Raw genomic sequence first — 20,088 nt, forward strand, 5'->3', positions numbered from 1 at the left:
GCTGAGAAACGGTCATAAAGGGGATTTCTTGTGGTCGCGGAGAATGGATGGGAAGATATTTGATATGGACAGTTTGAGAGCACAATAAAGGGTGTGCAGTGTGTGATTTTCCACATATTACCAAGTTGAAAAGACTTACATTGATTAAGTTTCAGTGAGAAAACCTAAGCAATTTGAGTGTCAACAAGGAAATGTATGGAGGGCTTAATTTTAATTTAATTAAGCTTTGTCATTCACAGGTCAAAATCTTGGCAAAGTTTTGAATCCAAACATCTACAAACTGAACTCAGAGATGCAGAAAGAGACAACTTGTTGGAGTAATCATCATAATTGTGCCCTTTCAGCTTGTTGAAATAATAATTACAGCTCTTTCAAGTCGATGATTTCCTCCCTCGTCCTCCCCAGGATCCGCGAGGCAGCCAAGACCCACAAGCTGGTGGAGCAAGAGTTGGCTCACGCCGTCAACGCCACCGCCCTGGTGCTCACAGAGGCCAAACTGTCCAGCCCTGAGGTAAGACACCGAGGAGTAGGAGAGGGAGACAGATGGATGGACATATGGCTGATTTGATTGATGAAATGGAGGAGTAAAGCATACAGATTTTTAGCAATACGCCTGGGTCTCATGTCAGTTTACAGGCTGTTAATTCTGCAGCCTGTTAATCTGAAACGCATCATTGACATAGTGATATTAATAAATAGACGGCCATTGGGAAAAGTGGCATTGTGAAATAAACACAGATTTGGCACAAAGAATAGAAATAATAAATAAAAATGTATTATTTGACAGCTGTTCTAAATATTTGCTTTAATTGGTCACAGAATTGTTCATGGGATCTTATAATTCATCTCATATTGGACCCTTTGGGCCTCCATACAATGTTCACTTTATTTAAGCGTCTTTGTAACAGTACAGTCTGCAGAATCCTATCTTGTATTGCAAGTTGCATGTACATAAACTTCTACATTTTGGGATTTTTGTAAACTGGTGCATCTGTTAGGAGTTCCCTGTTGTAGTAAAACCAAACATCAAAAGTCTAAGTGCAAATATTAAACACTGAGAAATGGGAGTAAGTTTTTGAGGCATACTGACTGCAATAAATAAAGCATAGACATTTTTTTTTATAATAAATTACTTGTTCTGATATTTTAATGAAACAAAGTAGACATGTGTATCACCTGTATCCTCAGCTTTACATTGCACATTTTATTATTGGGTCAGGGTGACCTCAATGTTGAACAATCATTTGTATTTTCAGTGTCTAAGTCGCAGCACGGCGGTGGAAATTGTCAACAGCAGTAAAGTTCTCCAGGCTGAGACCAAGATGCTGCTGGATGGAAAACTACTGGTACAACTCTACAATTTCATCCACGTCTCCTCTGTGTTATTTTGTTTCCCTCGCCTATTCTCTTCCCCTCCGCGGTCTCTCTCCGTCTCCACTGAAGCCCATTCAAGCCTTGGCGTCTCACATTTCGCTTTCTGTCTGTTCATTGTCTTTTGCTCAAGATTTGTTTGCTATTGCTTAATTTTCCCTGTGAGGACATTTACCTTATGTCACAATAGCCCTTTGTGCTGAAGAGCAAATATATTAACAGCACTCCTGCAACCATGACATGACAACGATGATTACAACAATGCTGGGGACGTACTTTAATTTCTATCTAAATTCACCTCCCTCTCTGTTTTCTTCTTATCTGCTGTTTTTCTGCTTCGCTTTTTATCCGCCTCACTTTTGAAATGTTTACAACCTTTTTCAGACTTTTGCTAATTTAATCCTACGTAATTCTGACATGACATTGAAATGATGAACTTCAAGCAGTCAAACTCACTTGCAATGAGAGAGATAAGATGAAATGAAACTGTGATGATTAGACGCAGATAAATAAGGCGGCAAACAGAATGTATTAGCATAATATGTAAATCGCTTTCAGTTTGAAAGAATTTGCAGTACGCCCCAACTGTTGACAGAATTACAGGTTAACAGATGTTTACTGTTTACAAATCGGTGAATTTGCATGATATACGTAGGGTGTCAAAATGTACATCATCTTCAGATGGCGGGGAACACAAAGCAGATGTTAGCATTTAGCATTCACAGATTCAGATTCACAGATGGAGGATATTTTCCAAAAATGTCTTCAGGCACGCTATTGTACATTGTGATCCATCCCCATGATCAAATATCACACCAGGACCAGAAGTCGCAGTTAAGAAATAAATAGATATTACACTGACATCCCGCCCCTCATCCTCCACAGTCGGATTCTCCCGAGGAAGAAGAGCTTCGGTCGACTTTGAACAGCCTCAGTGCCGAGCTCCACAAGCTGGACGACATCCACTGGATCTGTCCGCTCATGCAGTGTTCAGAGGAGGTAGGGGTTTGAATTCAGTCTGTGTTTGTCTGTGTGTGAGAGGAAATCCATTGTATTATCACAGTCTAACAACCAACCAGGTGCCACTGTGTCATTGCTCAGTTCTAACTAGTAGCAGCCCATCTGCCCTTTCTGACAACCCAGTCTCAAAATCCTCCTGTTCCCAACGATCTGCGCCTCTTTTTTTAGGACTCAGTGAGGAGCAGCAGTAAGAGCAGCAGCAGTATGAAGCTGAAGATCATACCCAAGGTGAAGAAGGAGAGAGAGAAGCTCCACAAGCAGAAGTCCAACAGCTCTCTCTCAGGTAAGAGATCGGGACAAAGCCCTGATGCAAAGCTTACGTCATCAGATACGCAACCATGGCTCAGAGCCACAGTATGACAGCCATATTTCAGCCAATCCCTGTGAATTCTGCACAACCTTTTCAGATTTTATGAATCCCTGTAGCTTCCTGTGAGTTTCACCAATCATAGTATTCTCACTGGAACAACATACATGTTTAATGAATTAAAGAAACCTACAAAAACTCATTGCATTAGAAAATCTAGGGACTGATATTTAGTTTCCTTTGTCTTGAAGGAGAAACTATAGTTCATCTGAAGGAAGTCCCTAACTGATTCAGACATCAGATTGATTGTTTGCCAGAGGTATGCCAGCTGTCAAAAACTCCACCATGTGGCATCGTGCCTTAGAGACACAGTATGCAAACCATACAAGTTCCCTTTGTCTAGAACGAGAAGGGACATTTCAGCTCAGGATGTTCTGAGCCCGATCCAGTCATTTATTTATGGATAGTAACGGATATAGAGCCCATATGCCAAATGTCAAAAACTCGTCATCATGTTCTGCAATCACGCCTCAAGGAAACAATATGCAAGCCATATCAGTTCTCTTTGGCTAGAAAGAGAAACAGCTAAGGATCTGATCCGATTTGTGGGGATCTGGTTCACAGCTGTTCCAGGAATTTGTGATTGATATTTACACTTTATGGAGCCTGATCCACTTCTCAGTTGTGTTGTGAAACCGTGTCTCAGAGCCATATAAGTTCCATATAGCTTAGGGTTATGGTCAAGGGTCGGAATAGGGTTGGTAGCTAACAGTTTCCATTAATCAGAGCGGATCTTTGAAGGTGTTTTGTGTCTCTTTGTGCACCTACTGATGAAGATTTAGGCAGCCGGTCTTGGTTCAAATGTTAATCCATTCATTTTGGGAAGGTCTACAGCTGCTACGCTTCAAGATTTAACCCACATCTGCAGCATCTGTATCAGCATTTTTTGGCATATTGGTAATGTTTATTTATTTATTGTCGACAAAGAAAGACATGCATACTTTGTCATTTTAATTTAGTTTCTCTCTCTCTCTCTCTCTCTCTCTCTCTCTCTCTCTCTCTCTCTCTCTCTCTCTTTTTCTCTCTCTTTTGCAGGAACTTGGGATATCAAAGGTGGGGCCGGTGAGGCAGATTCTTCGGGGAACTGAAGTCCTGCAGGAGGTGCTTTATTACTGCCCCACCCGTAACAACCAGGGGTGAGGAGCACCCCTCCTGTTCTTCTCCCCTCCTAATCACGATACCCAGTGGCCTGACAGAGGTGTGAGGGAGAAAAGGAAAACCATCTTCCCAACATTTATGCCATTTCCTCCCTGTCTAACTTCTTTATCCTCCATTTCGCAGGGAGGAGTTTTATTTCTTCTGTTTTTTTATTATTTATCGTTTTAACGTAAGGGGCCTGGCTTTGCATTGCATTGCTTCACCACTGGCATTCTGCTTTTGGTTCTGTTTACCTGCTTGAGTTAGGAAGTTGCCTTGGCCAGCAGCGAATCAAACAGTGGACAAAGGGAGGCGTGGAATCAAAATGTTCTCGCAAACTTTTTTTGGTTGTTTTTGTTTTGGACAAAGAATTGTGTTTACGTGGTGATCTCCTCGCATGTCGAGTGCAGCCATCTTATTTTATATCTATCTTAAGTTGTTACAGTCTTTTAATTCTTTTCTCTCTAACTTAAGTCGTTTTATTTCTGAACTTACGAATAGCCTTTAGACTTTTGATTTTTCTCAAGACTTTCGAAGAGTATTTATTTGTTGTTGCTACTGCCATGAGAACTTCAAACGGCAACAAATCAACAAAATGAACAACCTGAAACATCTCAACCTTATCGTCTACTGAACTGGGGGGATATCTTAAATGTTGCAAAAAATGTACTGAGGAATGTACTTGTGTGGACTTGTATTAACCTGTGAATAATGATAATGTTAAATGATAAATTATATAAGATTTCACAAAGGTTCTACTGTTGTGGTTCTAAAGTGGTTCTTAATAGGCTGTTGTCTGACTTGTGTGATCCGAGGCTATGCAGCCACGCTGCAAAAATAATGCTCTTTTATGATGAGTCATTTCATCTGGAATCCAGCCTTTTCTGAAAAGATCCAACTGTGGGATTTGAAGCACGGTACATCGCTCAGTTATTATCAAGGTCTAAAATGTGACTTATGTGGGAGTCAAAAAAAATAAATTCATCCCACGGCACTTTTTTTTTGTTTTTTTTATTCCACTTGTTTGAATTTTGAGATACAGTACCAGATGAAATGACTCAATAAGTTTTTTTTAGCAGTGTATGGTGAAGGTGTTTACAGAAGGAGGAAGCATCAAGGACACATTAACAAAACATTACAGCGACTCAGTATATTACTCCTACTTTGCCATTCTCCTGATTGTATATGTAATATAAGAATAAGAGTTGATATTTGAGTTTGCCTTGTCCGTGGATAAAAGCTATTATTATCATCATTATTATTATTATTATTAGTACAAATATATATCTATTTTTTTGTATATCTTATTTTCCCAATGGTAATCTGTGAAGCTGTCCTGGCTTTGCTGCTTCCCCCTTTGACAAACTCCTTGGCCACTGTGCATATAATCGAAGCCAATTAATGCTGTTCTGTGTGTCCCTGCATGCATACTTAGCCTTCCTTCGCCTCACAGTGAGGGCTGAAGTTGCCTCAAAATAGTGATTTTTAGCTTGTTTGTTCCAACCAGCAGCATTTGCGAATACTTTTTTTTTTGTTTTAACCTGCTTGCTGCACCAGATGGTCTGGGTTTTACCGCGAGAGAACACTTATTCTGCCAAAAAAAAAAACCACACTTAAATGTCAAATACTTTACTGTGTTGTCCAAACTTAAAGAGAGTGTACTGATTTACACCCTGTCTATCCACAGGGTTTTCCAAGCAGGTTATAACAAACCACAACATTTCATTTACATCATTATTTGACCGAGCTACGGCCAAAGCAAGTACATGAAATCTTGGATGCGTGTGCTGCTGTTCGGAAATAGCTTAAATATCAATGTTCACGAGTTCTAGAGGCAACTTCTACCCAGGTTTTACAGTAATGTTCTTGGAAAGAATGGTCAGACATTTCGGGAAATTCACATTTTTGCTGTGTTACTGCAGAAGATTAACATCTTTTTCACCTATGTCCACTCAGTAAAGGCACAGAAATAGCTCTGAGGCATGCTTAGCTTAGCAAAGCAAAAAAACTGGAACCATCAAAAGTAAAATACGCCTTCCAGCAACTCCCAAAACGTTATTTACATCTTATAAGCTTGCAAATTAGTTACCAAGAAGTCCTAGAGATTTTTTTTTGGGTTACGGAAAAGTTTGAAGCTAGCAATTTTCCTATAATGAGGCTACAATCCAGTTAAGAAAAAGCTCCAATGTGAAAGCCAGTTACTTATTAAACAGCATATTCTTTTACTAAAAGTGTTAAATATACAGATACAGTGGATAACTTTGTACTTGTTAGAGGTTTGATTTAACTAAGCTAGCTGTTTCCTTTGGTTTGGCCTGAGCTAGGCTCTTCTCATCCAACCCTAAAACAGCAAAAATGTGAGTTTCTTAAAATGTCAGAGTATTACTTTAAAAGTTTAAATGGCCAGGATGTAATCGAGAAGTAATGTTCACTAGTCGAGATTAAATCTGAGTCAAATATTTGCTAGAAATGTCCGGAAGCTGTGCGGAGTCCCATAGGTGGAGTTAACTAACATCATGTAAAGGCATTATGAAGAACCACAGAAAAGTATTTCTTTTCATGATACACGACTTGCTGAAAGTGGATTTGTCGTGATGCAACTCCACCACTTTCAAAGAAAAAAAAAAAAAAAAGGGACAAAACATGAGCGTGCCGACACTTTGACTCAGGTCTGATCGAGAAGTTTGGATATTACATCCACAAGCAAGGCTGTAAACTTGTAAAGTATCATTTCTGTGCTTTTTCCCACTTACGTAAAGGGTTGGTTCTTGATTCTCTCAGTTATTTACACGTTTATGGAACCAACCCAAGCTATCCCTCGATAGAGCAGAGTTACTGTGAGGCGTTGTAGATGTCCAGCTCTGGTAGGATTGTGCTACTGTATCCATAGTGTGCCAGCTATACGCTCTACACCTTAGAGGCTTTAGTGGTGTCGTGCCAAGTTTGTACTGAGTTCAGTGGGATACGAGACATACAAGGTGTGTGTGAAAGTGTGCGAGCTTCAGATGCGAAAGTTGTTGTATGTCGTACATTTCAAAGTTTACTGTATCTTGCCTTGCACTTTACGAAGAAGCAAACTTAATGGGGAAAAAAGGACATTTGTGTGCATGTGTGCGTGTGTGTGTTTAAGATTTTTCTGAGTGTTTACGAGTGTTTTTTTAATTGATTTGATGACAAAAATCTTTTATTTATGATAAATGTGTACGGACAAAAATGTGTTGATAAAATGTAATATATCTAACCAAACGTAAAAGAATGATAAATATATATATATATAAAGATGTATACACAAATGTTTATTACATCAGTGGTTGTACAATTACTCTCACTGCAGCTTGAGATCTCCCATTTAACGCCAATCTTATTACATGTGCTCATATGTCATTCCACTGCCGCAAAGCAATGTCATGGAAATGTCTTTCCAATGTTACACCAATTGGTATTGAGATAGTATTCTAAAAAAAATTAGCCGATATTGAAGTAAGCCAAAGTTATTGGAATTCTCCAGTGTTATTACAGACTGCTAATGAATTGTTTACACACAAAAAAAGATGTCATATTCAGCCTATGTTTAGCCAATATTTGGGTGAACTTTTTGTGTATAATTCTGAAATTGTAACATCATCTGAGAGACTACCTTGTGCTTTAATTAGCATTTGTTGTGCTGAAAAATGAACACAAAGATGTCCAGTTTGGGTAACACACATTTGGTGGAATCCATTTTGAGGTTTTAAAGAAAAGTTGCCTATGTTTAATGGTCTTTTAACCGAGGATTATATATATTTTGTTCTTTTAAAAGCATCATAATTTATCACTTTTTTTGTTCTAATTTCTTGTGAGTGTCATTTTTTTCAAAACAGTAAAAACATAATTTTTTTTGACTGAAACTCTTCCAAGGAGCAACATGGAGCTGATAAGAGAAATGACAGCTGAGAAACTGAAACGAACCCACCGATTACAAACACCCCACCATGTTTGTGCAACAGTATTCCATAGACAACATTTGTGAACGCACCCCCCTGATCTGAACAGCCTATATATTAAGACTGTGTGCGCAATGCTGGAAGCCAGACTAGATGTTGCACGACCTTGTACGTTGCGAGGTGTTTTATTGTGTTATCGTGTGCAGTGTGTAACAAAGACAAAGTCAGCGCAACCCTTTGGAGATTAAATGAATTATTGAAGTGTGAAAGCTTGTGTCCTTTGGTGTAATGTGTCGATGATGATTACCCATACTGAGATTAGTTTCAGCATGCAAGGTCTGGTCACAATAAACACTTTCATTTAACAAAATTTCCCCGAACTCATTCCCGAAAATATACATAAATACATAAATATACAATAAATGGTGTGTGATAATGTACAAAATATACTGAAACACACTAGAATAGCTTTTCCAAATACAGTCAAATGTGAACTTGTAGCATGGAAATGTGACGTGACCATACCTTTAGTCAGTGATGTTCGGTAAATTACAGGTGTTAAGCGCTGAAATTTTCCTTTGTGTTGTTCCCACATCCCGTGTTGACCTGCTGCCTTTCAGTTTTTCTTTCCCTTGCAGGGGAAGAGATAGTAAAGGACTCAGTATGCTTCAAACGAACTAGGTCGTGCAACGCGTTGTCCGACCACGTCTAAAGGTAAAAGTCTTTATAGCTGCTCTCGATTGGCCCCATTTAAAGGCATTGTACTCCCTCTTCAATCTCTCTGAAAGAGAATTTTGTCGCCTTAACTTGATTTAACTGCACTTTTGGAAACTTTCAGACCTCGTTTAAGGGAATTTCTGGTGCTGGAGTCATACAAAAAGTAAAGAATGAATAAAAAACCCAGTTCTTGCCCACTGCGAATCACTGCATAAAGTCTGATAGATCGTCTGTTTAGAAAAATCATTAAAAGTTTTCACACGGGAGATTCAGAGACTTTTAAGCTGGATTTACAGTTGTGCTTTAAGGGGTTGTAGTAAAGCTATAGATCCTATATACGTATGAACTGCAAGAACTGTGGCTGCTTCTGTTTTCTCCCACAAGTTTCCGATGCCAGTTGATAGAGAAGTTGACGAGTCCGACTCAGTTGTCTTCGCCTTTACGGTAACACAGTTCTTGACACTGACACCGCCGGTGCAAACCTTTCCTTATCAGTAAAGTCCAGTTCTATAAATGCATAGATCACCATCACTCTATCACAAAATAGTGTAAAAAAGTAAACAAAAGACAATAAATACAGTTACCATGAGAAGTATAATTAACCCAATTGCTTTCAAAGATTATATTTCGTATGATGGCGTAACATTTGTTCTGGTTGGTCTAAAGTTTTTAAATTTGGTACCGACGTACTTTGGGCAAGTATGTAACAGTAAAATGTATTTGGATCACATGAAAAATCACACTTTTATCGATGGTTCAAGTCAGGATTAGGGTTAGCCTCCAAATACTTGATTGTGCTCCCGGTAGGTTCTGAGATACAATTTCTTAAATTTATATGGAATATGTGGATAGGAGCCTGTCACATGTGTGTACTGAAAGTAATGAAAATCCCTCACGCTAGAGTGCTTATTGTAGGAAAAGCAGTTGCACTGGATAGAGTATGATAAGTTGCAGGCAAAAATTAAAGGTTAAAGGTCCGGTGTGTAACATTTAGGAGGATCTATTGGAAGAAATTGAATATAATATTCATAACTTTGTTTTCATTTGTGTTTAATCACCTGAAAATAAGAATTTGTTACTTTAGAATGAGCTGTTTTTATCTAAAGAGGGAGCGGCTCCTCTTCTACGGAGTCTGCCATGTTTCTACAGTAGCCCAGAACAGACAAACCAAACACTGGCTTTAGATGAGGCCTTTCACGTTTTTAGCGAGTTTTTTAGCCACTGTACTTCACCTTGGAAAGGCTGAGCTGTATTCAAATGGTTGCAGTCTGCAACTTCACCTCTAGATGTCACTGAATCCTTCCCACTGGTCCTTTTAAAGCACGATACAGTCTAGTGTACTGGCTCTGCTATCAGCGGTTAAAGTGCAACACTTAAGTGCAATCAAAATCGACACTGCAAGACTTCCATTAAACCCATCAAGTATAAATCAACCTTTAGCTCTTCAATTTGAAGCATACTGAGGTGTTAAAACTAAAATCTTTGGTGTCGGATTTAAAAAAAAAGAAACAATTACACCACATACTGTGTCAATCCTTCTTTGCCTGTAGTAAAGCTGGTCAGTGACTAACACAATGTAGGTTGTGTTTGCTGATGTACAATAGGCTTATATTAATGAAAAACCATGCGTGGAAATACAATTCCAGCATGAATCATAAGCTAAAGGCTAAGTGTTTTGTTTACAGCTGCAGCCTATAACACTGGTGGATACTCAAATGATTCATTAGGCTTTTAAATGAATCATTAATCTTAATCTGTCTGCTTAAGCGCGTGGGACGTGTGATGCATAACAACTCTATAGCATTGATCACTCCATTTATCTGTGTTGATTTCAGCTGTCGTTCATTGTAGACACAGTCATAAGAAGAGGCGAGGCATAAAAGATAGAAAATCAGACATAGAGAAGTCTTTATTTCATCCAGCTGTATCTGAGTGTCTTCTCATTTTAAGAAGAAACCTCACTTCATTTCAAGCATTATAATTAAATAAAAAATAAAGGGATCCAGTGTGTGTGATGTTAGTAACCCCTTCAAGAGAATCAACCTCCCAAAACGTCCCCAGAAGGACCTCCAAAGTTAAAACGTGGTTGTGAATTACCACATTTCCTTTGTAGCAACAACACATAAAGTTTGACTCTGATTATTTCAGAAATAAAAATTTAATTTGCTTCATTACAAAAAAATCTATTTTAATTTAAACTTTTTTTCTACCTCGCTAATAAAAACCAGACCCGGTCTTCACACCGTTTATCGGAGCGGTTACTCGAGATCTGGCATGTCTTCGAATTCTCCCGCTTCCTCCTGCCTTCTCTCCTCCTCCAGCTTCTTCCTCTCCTCCTCTGCCTTCTTCCTCTCCTCCATCGCTCTCTTCATCTCCTCCTCTACCTCCTTCCTCTTTAAATTCTGTATCTCTTCCTCATTCTTCTTCTGCTCCTCTTCCTCGTCCCACGGCTTCTTTTTATTCTCCGGCTTGTCGTAGGCCCAGTCTTCGTCCGAGTCGCTGATGTCGTCGTCGTCGATGTCCCAGTCGGGCTGGAACGACTCTGTGGTTTCCACGCTGTCCTCTATGGGCTCGGGCTCGGGTTTGTAGTTGGGGTCCTCCAGTTTGCCCCAGGCCACCTGGTCGGCCTTACATAGGGTGACCTCCACTTTGGATGGGACCATGTTGACCACGCTCTGTTTGACGTTGATCACCTGAAGGTAAGAGAAGTCAGAGAAAAGAGTTGGATGTAGAGGATTTCACTTTCAGCCGTCATAAAGTCTTCCAAAAGGGTTTGGATAACTTCAACAGGTGAGCTAATCTCAGAAGGTACTCACGCCCCAGAGGTGGAAGTCCCTCTTGAAAATCTTATTGTCCTCAAACTGGATTTGACAAGAGAGCTAAAGAGGATGAAAAGAGACAATCAGAATTAAGGGAGAAGAATGAGTTGAGTTTATTATTGTTTAATAAATAAATAGGTGCATTGGTGATCTTTTAAAGCACATCGTATTGTTGCTTTTATGCTACATGTGTGGTTGTGTTTTAAAGGTCCAGTGTGTAACATTTAGGAGGATCTACTGGCAGAATATAACTCATAGATGTGTTTTCATTAATGTATAATCACCTGAAAATAATGGATTTATTTGTTTTTGTTACCTTCGATTGAGCCTTTTATATCTACAGACCCTGCAGGTCATCTTCCATGTTGAACCGCCATGTTTCTACAGTCGCCCACAAACCAAAAACTGGCTCTAGATAGTCCGTGGGCATTCATCGTGCAGCTGCTGTAGCTTCTCCTTTGTGCTTGGAAGGTGAGGCAAAGGAATTGCAATCTGCCACTAGATGCCACTAAATCCTACTCACTGGACCTTTAAAGTACTATTGTGCTGTAAACTGAGACCACTAAGAGTTAGACGTATTAGCTTTAGCTAACTTGGGCAAAAGTTTTTTTATATTAATGAATGCTTAATAAATCCTTTAGTAATAGGTGCTTGTCTGTTTGTATTCATTAGCTTAATTCACCTAACTTAACCAACTAAAAGTACAGCTAAGTTAAAGTCATCAGGACTAAATGAAAATCCACTACCAGCAAGGCAGCTTTTATAAAGGGTGTATAGCTTATTGCTGTGTTGGCTTTGTAATATGTCTAATAAATCAATTAGAAACCATTAATAACAACAACTTTGGCCAAAAGGCTAGTGGCTAGTGTATCCCAAGCTCAGCATTTATAAAAGATCAGAATGGAAATGGAAAGGAGAAACACCAGCCAACAGTCTGACAATCCAAAACTCCCTCTTATTAATGACTCCTAACTGCTCTGTGACGCTGATATTAACCATTAATAAAGTCAAAATGTGTGTGTGTGTGTGTGTGTGTGTGTGTGTAAAAGACACTCACCACTGTCCGGTTGGCCTCTATGCAGGTCAGTTCTGGGTTTGCGTTCTTGGCGTAAATCGTTACAACAACGTTATTTCCTGTCTGGTGCCAGTCGTGTCGACACGCCACCTTCTTCTTGTCCTGTAAAAAAAAAAAAACACACACACACACACACACACACAAAGGTCAGCCACAAAAGAAATAGATTGGATGTTAGAGTACACAGAGGGAGGCCCAAATAAATGTTCTGATACTAAGTCCTACCATTTTATGTGTCTGATAAAGGATTCAGTTTTAATCCTACTTGTTCCTCTAACACAGGATTTAGAGTTGGAGATGAGGATCATGTTCACGTCACACATTTCTGTTTGACTTCTCGTGATAATTATCGCTTTTAGAAGAAACGGAGCATCAGTAATGGCAGGAATACCTTTTTAGACGGAGAATCAAAACAGTAAACAGCGATCAATGCCGGCGCTGCCAGCTTAATGTGCACTTACTGTGTAAGAGTGACAATTTACCGACATAAAAACCCTCATTACAGTGTAAGTGAGTGTTATTCTGATCTGATTTAAACTGACATTGTGGTGCTTCTCATTCTGTAATAAACATGTGATTTGTATCATTAAGGCTTTATTTAAAATATCCTCTTATAAATGGAGGTGGACAAAATATTGGAAACACCTCTCAGTGAAACTCAATAAAATTCAAAAGCAGCACATTGAATTAACACGGTTTAATCCACTGGTTTCCAACTATTGGTCGCCAATATCTCAGCATTCACTTTTATGAAAGAAATTTAAATGTAAAATAAAGAAAACACTGAATTTATAACAAAAAAGCCTATTAAGTCTGTATGATTGTTAGAAATGATTTTTAAAAAAATACATTTTACAGACAGAGAACTGGAAATGATCTGCTCAAAATCACTCGTTTTACATAAACTACTCACTATTTGAGTTAATTATACAGTTTTGAATATAATATGACACATCCACAAAATCACCATTTACTACATTATAGAAAAGGGGCCTGTTAAGGAAAAGGGTTGGGAACCACTGGTTTTACCCATAATGACCGGATGAAATGTTGCATATATTAAACAAAAACTGAACATTATAACTGTCATTTTAGCCTCAGACGTAGACTTCTCCCCTTTCAGCTTAGTTGTTTTGCTGTTTTCTGATCAAAAATCTCAGTAGAAAGAACAAACAAGCTGCACACACCAACGTCGGTCCAAAAAAAAAAGAGGTCATTTTAAAATGTGGAGGCTGTTTAGTTGTCGTCATCATGTCTGTATCTGCTTTTAAGGTCATTTCCTGCAAACTTTGAACAAAGGCTCCCCTTTTGTTCTACCTGCCACTGACGCTGTATTTCCCTTCAGGCGGTGTGTGTACCTGCTTTGGGATCCAGCGGTGTTTCCCTGTGGTGCAGCCTTTCTGATCGAGGAAAGCGTTGAAGTCTATTGTCTTTATGCAGCAGCAGCTCCAGTACTTATAGCTACACAAAAAAAAAGAACAAAGTGTCACAGGTTAGAAACCCAATGACTGCACCAAGCAGCAGTGTTACCACATCAGCGGGAGAGTGATGCTCATATACTTTGTGTGATTCAAAGAGCAGTTCTGTTTGTAATAATGCATATTTGTTTATAGTTTCAGATCTTTAATTAATTGTCTGATCTTCCTTTTTTTCTTCTTCATATTTTAGCTTTTATGTTTCTTGCTTTGCTTACACGGCCTTCAGTTTAGTTTTGTTTACATTCCTCCTTTTGTAGAAGCGGTCTAATTATAGTTTGAAATGAGAGTTGTGCAAATAAAGATTGTAATTATGATTTTGTTATGGCGGATTATGCATAATGCCTCTGCAATGTCCGGAGTGAAGAAGTGGAAACACGCAGCAGTCATTTTAACTCTTTGTGTCTTACCCCTCGTGGAAGACGGGACCTCCGGGGTGGTGGGTGCAGATGTCCGCGTCTGTCTCTGGGCCTTGATAGACCTAAGACACACAAACACAGTGCGGATGGGAGTGATCAATAATGTGTAATGGAAACGCCTCTGATCATCGGTCACACGATAAGGTCACCAGTCGAGTGTGTGTTTGTGTGAATGCTACGTTTCTCGATCTTGTTTTGCAGACGGGGTCACAGAAGATCATCATTTTATGCCTGAGCTGGAACAGTTTGGATTATTTTACTTTAAAGCTGCAGTAGATAACTTTTCACTATATCCTGACAGAAGTACATGAGACGGATAATCTGTGGAAAAAATCAGCTTCCTCTGGCTCATCCCAGGGCGCTTAATGGGATTTGCGAAAATCCACCATGTCTGAACGAAAACAACCAATCAGAGCGGAGAAAGATCTCATTCAAGGTCGTCAAATACAGACGTTTAAGCAAATATGACAAAAAGTTCCCGACTGCAGCTTTAAAGATACTGAGGGTTAAACAAAGCTGGAAATTTACAGACTAGTTTTCCAGTCATGGAAACACCTGGAAATAAATTAAAATAAGCAAATATCCTGGAAATAATCCATGTTGTCCTGGAAATGTTTGTATTTTAGCCCCTGATTCAGATCACATACATAAACTGTATGACACTTCAGAGTGGGTTTACTGGGTTTACAGGTCTATTCTTTTTCCAACTACATGGCTTCAGCCTTGTGAGCAAGTGCTGTCCTATATTGTCAAGGAAAACGCCTGGAAAATGTCCTGTGAATATAAATATACCTAATGATGAAGTTTTTTGCAACCTTAAACTGGTTGTTGCTCATCTAGTCATAGATATATTTACTGTTGTAGAGAAATACTTTGATTTGAAACCAAGATTTCAGGGGCAATTAATATTAAAAAGCATGTTATACTCATTTACATGACCATGTACTAACTGAGGTCATGCAACATTACATTAACTACATTACATTAGTTACATTACATTACATGTTGGGTAGTTTAAACTATAACAATGCATCATATTTTACAAAATGATCATACGTTGCATGTATTTAAAATGTTTAATCTGCAAAGTAACAAATAACAGCTGTCAAATACACTGAGTGGAGTTAAATATGAGTGTATTTCATTGTGAAATGTAGTAGAGTATCTTAAATTTGTATTTAAGTACAATAATTGAGTAAATGTAGTTATTTACCGCTGAAGTCGGAAGAATTTAGGGATGTATTTTAGGGGAAGAAAATAGGAGGTAATGGAGCCAGAACAGGTTTAAAAAGTAACATCTGTTACTACCAGCCTTGTCCACTAGATGGAGCTGTCAATAAGCATTACAAATACAGGAAAGATGAACTGAACTCAAACTGAAGCACAGTTACATTACAGAGCTCTCTCTCTCTCTCTCTCTCTCTCTCTCTCTCTCTCTCTCTCTCTCTCTCTCTCTGTGTGTGTGTGTGTGTGTGTGTGTGTGTGTGTGTGTGCTCCCATCGGTGTAGATGATGAATTTGTCGGCTTTTGCTGATGTCAGATAGTCGACTATTTTGGGCCACAGAAGTTGCCTACAAACAAACACTCAGATAATAAAGAAGACACCCACTGTTTTGCATCCGGCGTTCTTGCATCGGGTCCCTGGCATGACTTTCTGACTCTCTGTCGGAGGAGGAAGAAGAGACAAAGAGAGAGGTGGGATAGGCAAATCGCAACTGTGTCGAATATGTCTTTCTTATGAAGTCAGCTATTTTCTTTAAAAAAAACAAGTGAGAAACTCCACCAGCAGGTTATACTAAGAATATTTCAGCATCTTTCCAGTGAAAATTAATTAGTTTCAAGTCATTTATATTGAAAACAGGTGGAAATAGTCAGATTTTTTACATTTGTTTTAAGAAAAAAAGGCTTATGGACACAATTCTAACACAGAAATGTACAAAAATATAAGCTGTTGTTTGATTATACATCAAACTTACACTAACAAATGTTTACTCCTAAGCAGAAGTGCATTAGAAAATAGAAATATAAGCAGAAATGTACATAAAAACATGTAATTATACAAAGACTAATGTGTCCAGACATCTGCAAAAATATTACTTTATTTGAGTCTTAAATGCAGTATGAACATTTCAACTTGTTCCCAATACAAATAAACTAGTTTCAAGTATTCTCTAACATAGTGAACACAAGTTCAACATTTATTGATTTTTATTTTTGAATACAGACTCTCAGACAGACTTCAGAAATCTCTTGAGACGAGCTGATTCGTGTTGGAAACTGAAAAACACAACACACTTAAACAAACGTACATTTAGTCAGAAATGTTCTATAAATGCAGAAAAAGCACTCTTCAAGTAATTTTTGTGAATGAATTCTAATTAGATTGTAAAAAGAAGCATCTTTAAAGTTTAACAATTTCAAAAAGAATAAATATTTTAACCTGTTTCAAGTATTTTATTATAACGTTTGTTTTCTTGATTCAAGTGCTGCAACCTGCCTTCTGGTTTTAAATATAAATATGAACTTTATAATAAAATGGTTGAATATTTTGTAAGATTTTCTCACTTTCTTCTTTAGATAATTATGTTCTAGTTGATTTTAAAATGAAACAATACGTCCTTTCACTCTATCAAACACTGACCTTTGTTCTCGTTCTCCGCTTTCTTGCTGAGGTCCAGTTTCTCCAGCGCCTGAGCCAGCGACGCCGACACTTTGTGGGGCATCTTGGTCTTGGGCTCGTCTGAGCTGCACACACACACACACACACACACATTGATGTTACCACAAAATATTAACACACGGAGGCGTCATCAGCACCGGCGAGCAGGCTGATGCATGGTTTAAATGAGTCCTGACCTCTGTGAGCGACTGCAGGGAGGATAACAGAACACCAGTTATCGTTACAAACACACACCTGGGCCGCTCTTTCTGCAGTTTCTCAGCAGATTTGGGTCCCTGGTAGATTATCTCTGGGCCATTGTTGTGTTTAATCTCGGCCTTATCTGATGACACCTCCGGCCGCAAAGGCTCCTGGGGCTTCTCGTTGCTGTGGCGCCCGCGGGTGCAGCCCTGAGTTCAAAGCAGAGCGGTCACATGAGTCTGGTTTTAAAGGAAGATAATGCACAGGATCTGAAACTTCAGATAGTAACGCTCTTCTCATTTTAGTATCTGTGTGTTCAGTACTGACGCCACAAAGTGTTACAGGTTAAAGTCCTGCACTGAAAACCTAATACAAGCCGTCTTTAACTGGTTATGGAACAGTCTCTTAACACCGATGCCTCTGTAAGCTCTACAGAAGACCATCAATGAGAAGATTGGCTATTTCTCTATCGTTATTCTTAATGCCAGCCACCAGGTCGTTTCCCATTGAATTCAATTAAATTAAAAGCCCATAGGGGGCCACACACACAATTAAAGTTCCTTGTAGAGGCTTTAAGTAAAGTATAATCAGGAACATCTAATTAAAGTGTTCAAAGTAAACGTACCCAATGCAGAAAAATGTCTCTTGAGACTGTTACTGTAATATAGATAGATAGATAGACTTTATTAATCTATATATTAATATAATATTAAACATTTAAATAGAATAAAATACAATAGAATAAAATACAACAATAGAATAAAATACAACAATGGAATAAAATACTTAGGTAGAAAAGATAAAAAAGATAAATAGGTAGATAAGGTGCAAAGAAGTTGTAGTTGCAAGACAGTGGTAAAAGTACTGATGATATGATGGTAGTGTTATTGTTAATAACAGTATATAATATATCTATTACCAATCTATTTTTGATATTTACCGCTTACCTATATATATATATATATATATATCATTAGATTGGGGAGAATTCTGTGTATGACTACAATTAATGATTGTTTTCATTATGGATTAATCGGCTGATTCTCAGTTAATTTAGCCTATTTATTTATTCATTTATTGGGCTTTTTTTGGGCTCGCTCATGGTCTTGTTTGTTTATATAGGTCATATAGAGGCATCACTAGGTTTTACTGCCACTTAATACCCTTAATATTATTAATAATAATAGTAATTTATAGACTAATAGAAGCTCTGCTCCAACCAACCACAAATATTTACAGGATCTCGAGTTTTCTGCAGATTATTCGACCCTGAGCGGCTCTTACCTTGATGGAGAGAAACTCTGAGAAGTCTGTCGTCCTTTTCTTACAACAGGACCAACCCTGGAGAAAGACACACACACACACACACACACACACACACACACACACACACACACACACACACACACACACACACACACGAGTTTCATCCAGCTAAATAGAACGTTTTTTGTTGTTTATTTGTGTACTAATATACTTATTTATCAGTTCTTTACCTTGAGAGCATCGTGGAAGATGGGGACTCCTGGATGGAAGACGCAGGAATCTTTACCGGGAAAAAGAAAGACACATTGTCAGTCTGTATATAGACACACACACACACACACACACACACAGTCATCAGGGTGCCCCAGCTGTCCATGGAGGTCACTAGAGTTGAGAGGTGTCCCATAAAAGGAAGTCGGTTGCTAGAGAGATAGCTGTCTCATGCTTCCAGAGACACGTGGCCTACGATACATGCTAGGCTAGGCTCAGACACACACACACACACACACACACACACAGCAGATATACGACAACTTCTTTGACGTCACACAAGCCAACTTTTCCAGCATTTGCCAGGAAATCTGGTTTCTTATCCACCTGTTGTGTTCGGTAAAGGTTTGAATCTGAAGGTTTGAACACTTGAATTGCATCGTCTTGTCTTTAAGTCATGAATTTGTCAAATTTGAACCCAAACTTTACCGTTTACCTATTTTGAGGCCAAAAAACACCAATAAATTTAACACAGGAGCATACTTTCAAAATAAAAGCAGACATAAACCCAAACTCAGATTAAATGCTGTTGGTAATGATTGTTGTTTTTTCAGCATTTAAGGAAAAATATTCTTGCAGGTGATGTATTTTTGAACTGTTACAGGTTTTAAATGTGCTATTTTATCTCAGATTAATTACAAAAAAGTAGTAAACTGAACCTCATCCAAGAAAATCAAAGCAGATCTACACACCGCCAGCTCCTACTAACACCACAACAGGCTTACATTCTTCATTTCACACAGACTGACTTCCACCGAGGCCTCACGTTCTAGATGAACAAAATACTAAACCAACCAACAGACCCAGACTGGGGTGTTTGAATTAAAATCACAGACAGGATCTTACCGTCCTTATTCTTGTCAGCGTCATACATCAGCCCACAGCCTTTGTTGTAGCACAGCAGCGCCATGTTGGCCTGTTGGGTTTGTGTGATCTCTCCTTCACTGGGTTCCTTTGTCTCTCGTTCAGATATCTTTCCCCCCCAGCCCCGGCGGTCTATCCTGGTCTTAATGCTGCGGTCGGACCTCTAGAAGCTTCTCTGGTCAGCCAGAAAGGAGATGTCCAGAGAGGGGCTGGTTGGTTTGGGCCTGGCTGAATGAAAGATAAAAATAGCAGCTCACCTCCCTTCCTCCCTCTCTTCCCTCTCTCAATTTACAGCTGTCAAAACTTATCTGAAGGTGGGGGTTGACATTCCTCCTGCTGAGCGTCGGCTGTCACAAACAGGCCTGCTGTGGCCCGGCAGCCGTCACAATGGGACTGACAACTCCTGGATTTCTGTCACTTTCTCTTACCGGATCCACTGCAGCCACTGGATCCAAATCATGGCTTTATTTTCCCAGGAGAAGCAGCCTGTGTTGTTGGCATAAAC

General features: G+C 38.9%; 2 protein-coding genes across 5 annotated transcripts in view; one reads left to right on the plus strand and one right to left on the minus strand.

The window, feature by feature from the left end:
• The window catches only part of si:dkey-172j4.3 (diacylglycerol kinase delta), a 75,540-nt gene extending 67,453 nt beyond the window's left edge, over window positions 1-8,087 (plus strand). For all 4 annotated transcript variants that reach the window (XM_051400445.1, XM_051400446.1, XM_051400448.1 and 1 more), the window contains 5 exons: window positions 406-511; window positions 1,257-1,346; window positions 2,257-2,370; window positions 2,560-2,674; window positions 3,794-8,087. In XM_051400445.1, coding sequence (XP_051256405.1) covers window positions 406-511; window positions 1,257-1,346; window positions 2,257-2,370; window positions 2,560-2,674; window positions 3,794-3,846 — 478 coding nt within the window. In that variant the 3' untranslated portion in view covers window positions 3,847-8,087. The remainder of the gene's footprint in view (window positions 1-405; window positions 512-1,256; window positions 1,347-2,256; window positions 2,371-2,559; window positions 2,675-3,793) is intronic.
• A 2,339-nt stretch (window positions 8,088-10,426) lies between these two features.
• zgc:92429 (uncharacterized protein LOC445063 homolog) lies at window positions 10,427-19,822 on the minus strand. Its single transcript, XM_051400471.1, has 11 exons — window positions 19,566-19,822; window positions 18,680-18,729; window positions 18,468-18,524; window positions 17,238-17,392; window positions 16,965-17,068; window positions 15,933-15,985; window positions 14,315-14,385; window positions 13,788-13,890; window positions 12,412-12,531; window positions 11,352-11,414; window positions 10,427-11,228 (listed from the first exon to the last, which is right to left on the minus strand). The coding sequence occupies exons 1-11, from the start codon at window positions 19,627-19,629 to the stop codon at window positions 10,794-10,796; spliced, it is 1,275 nt and encodes a 424-aa protein (XP_051256431.1). The 5' UTR covers window positions 19,630-19,822; the 3' UTR covers window positions 10,427-10,793.
• Between the last annotated feature and the right edge of the window lie 266 nt (window positions 19,823-20,088).

Source organism: Dicentrarchus labrax, unplaced genomic scaffold, assembly GCF_905237075.1.
Source record: "Dicentrarchus labrax unplaced genomic scaffold, dlabrax2021, whole genome shotgun sequence".
Lineage (NCBI taxonomy): Eukaryota > Metazoa > Chordata > Actinopteri > Moronidae > Dicentrarchus > Dicentrarchus labrax.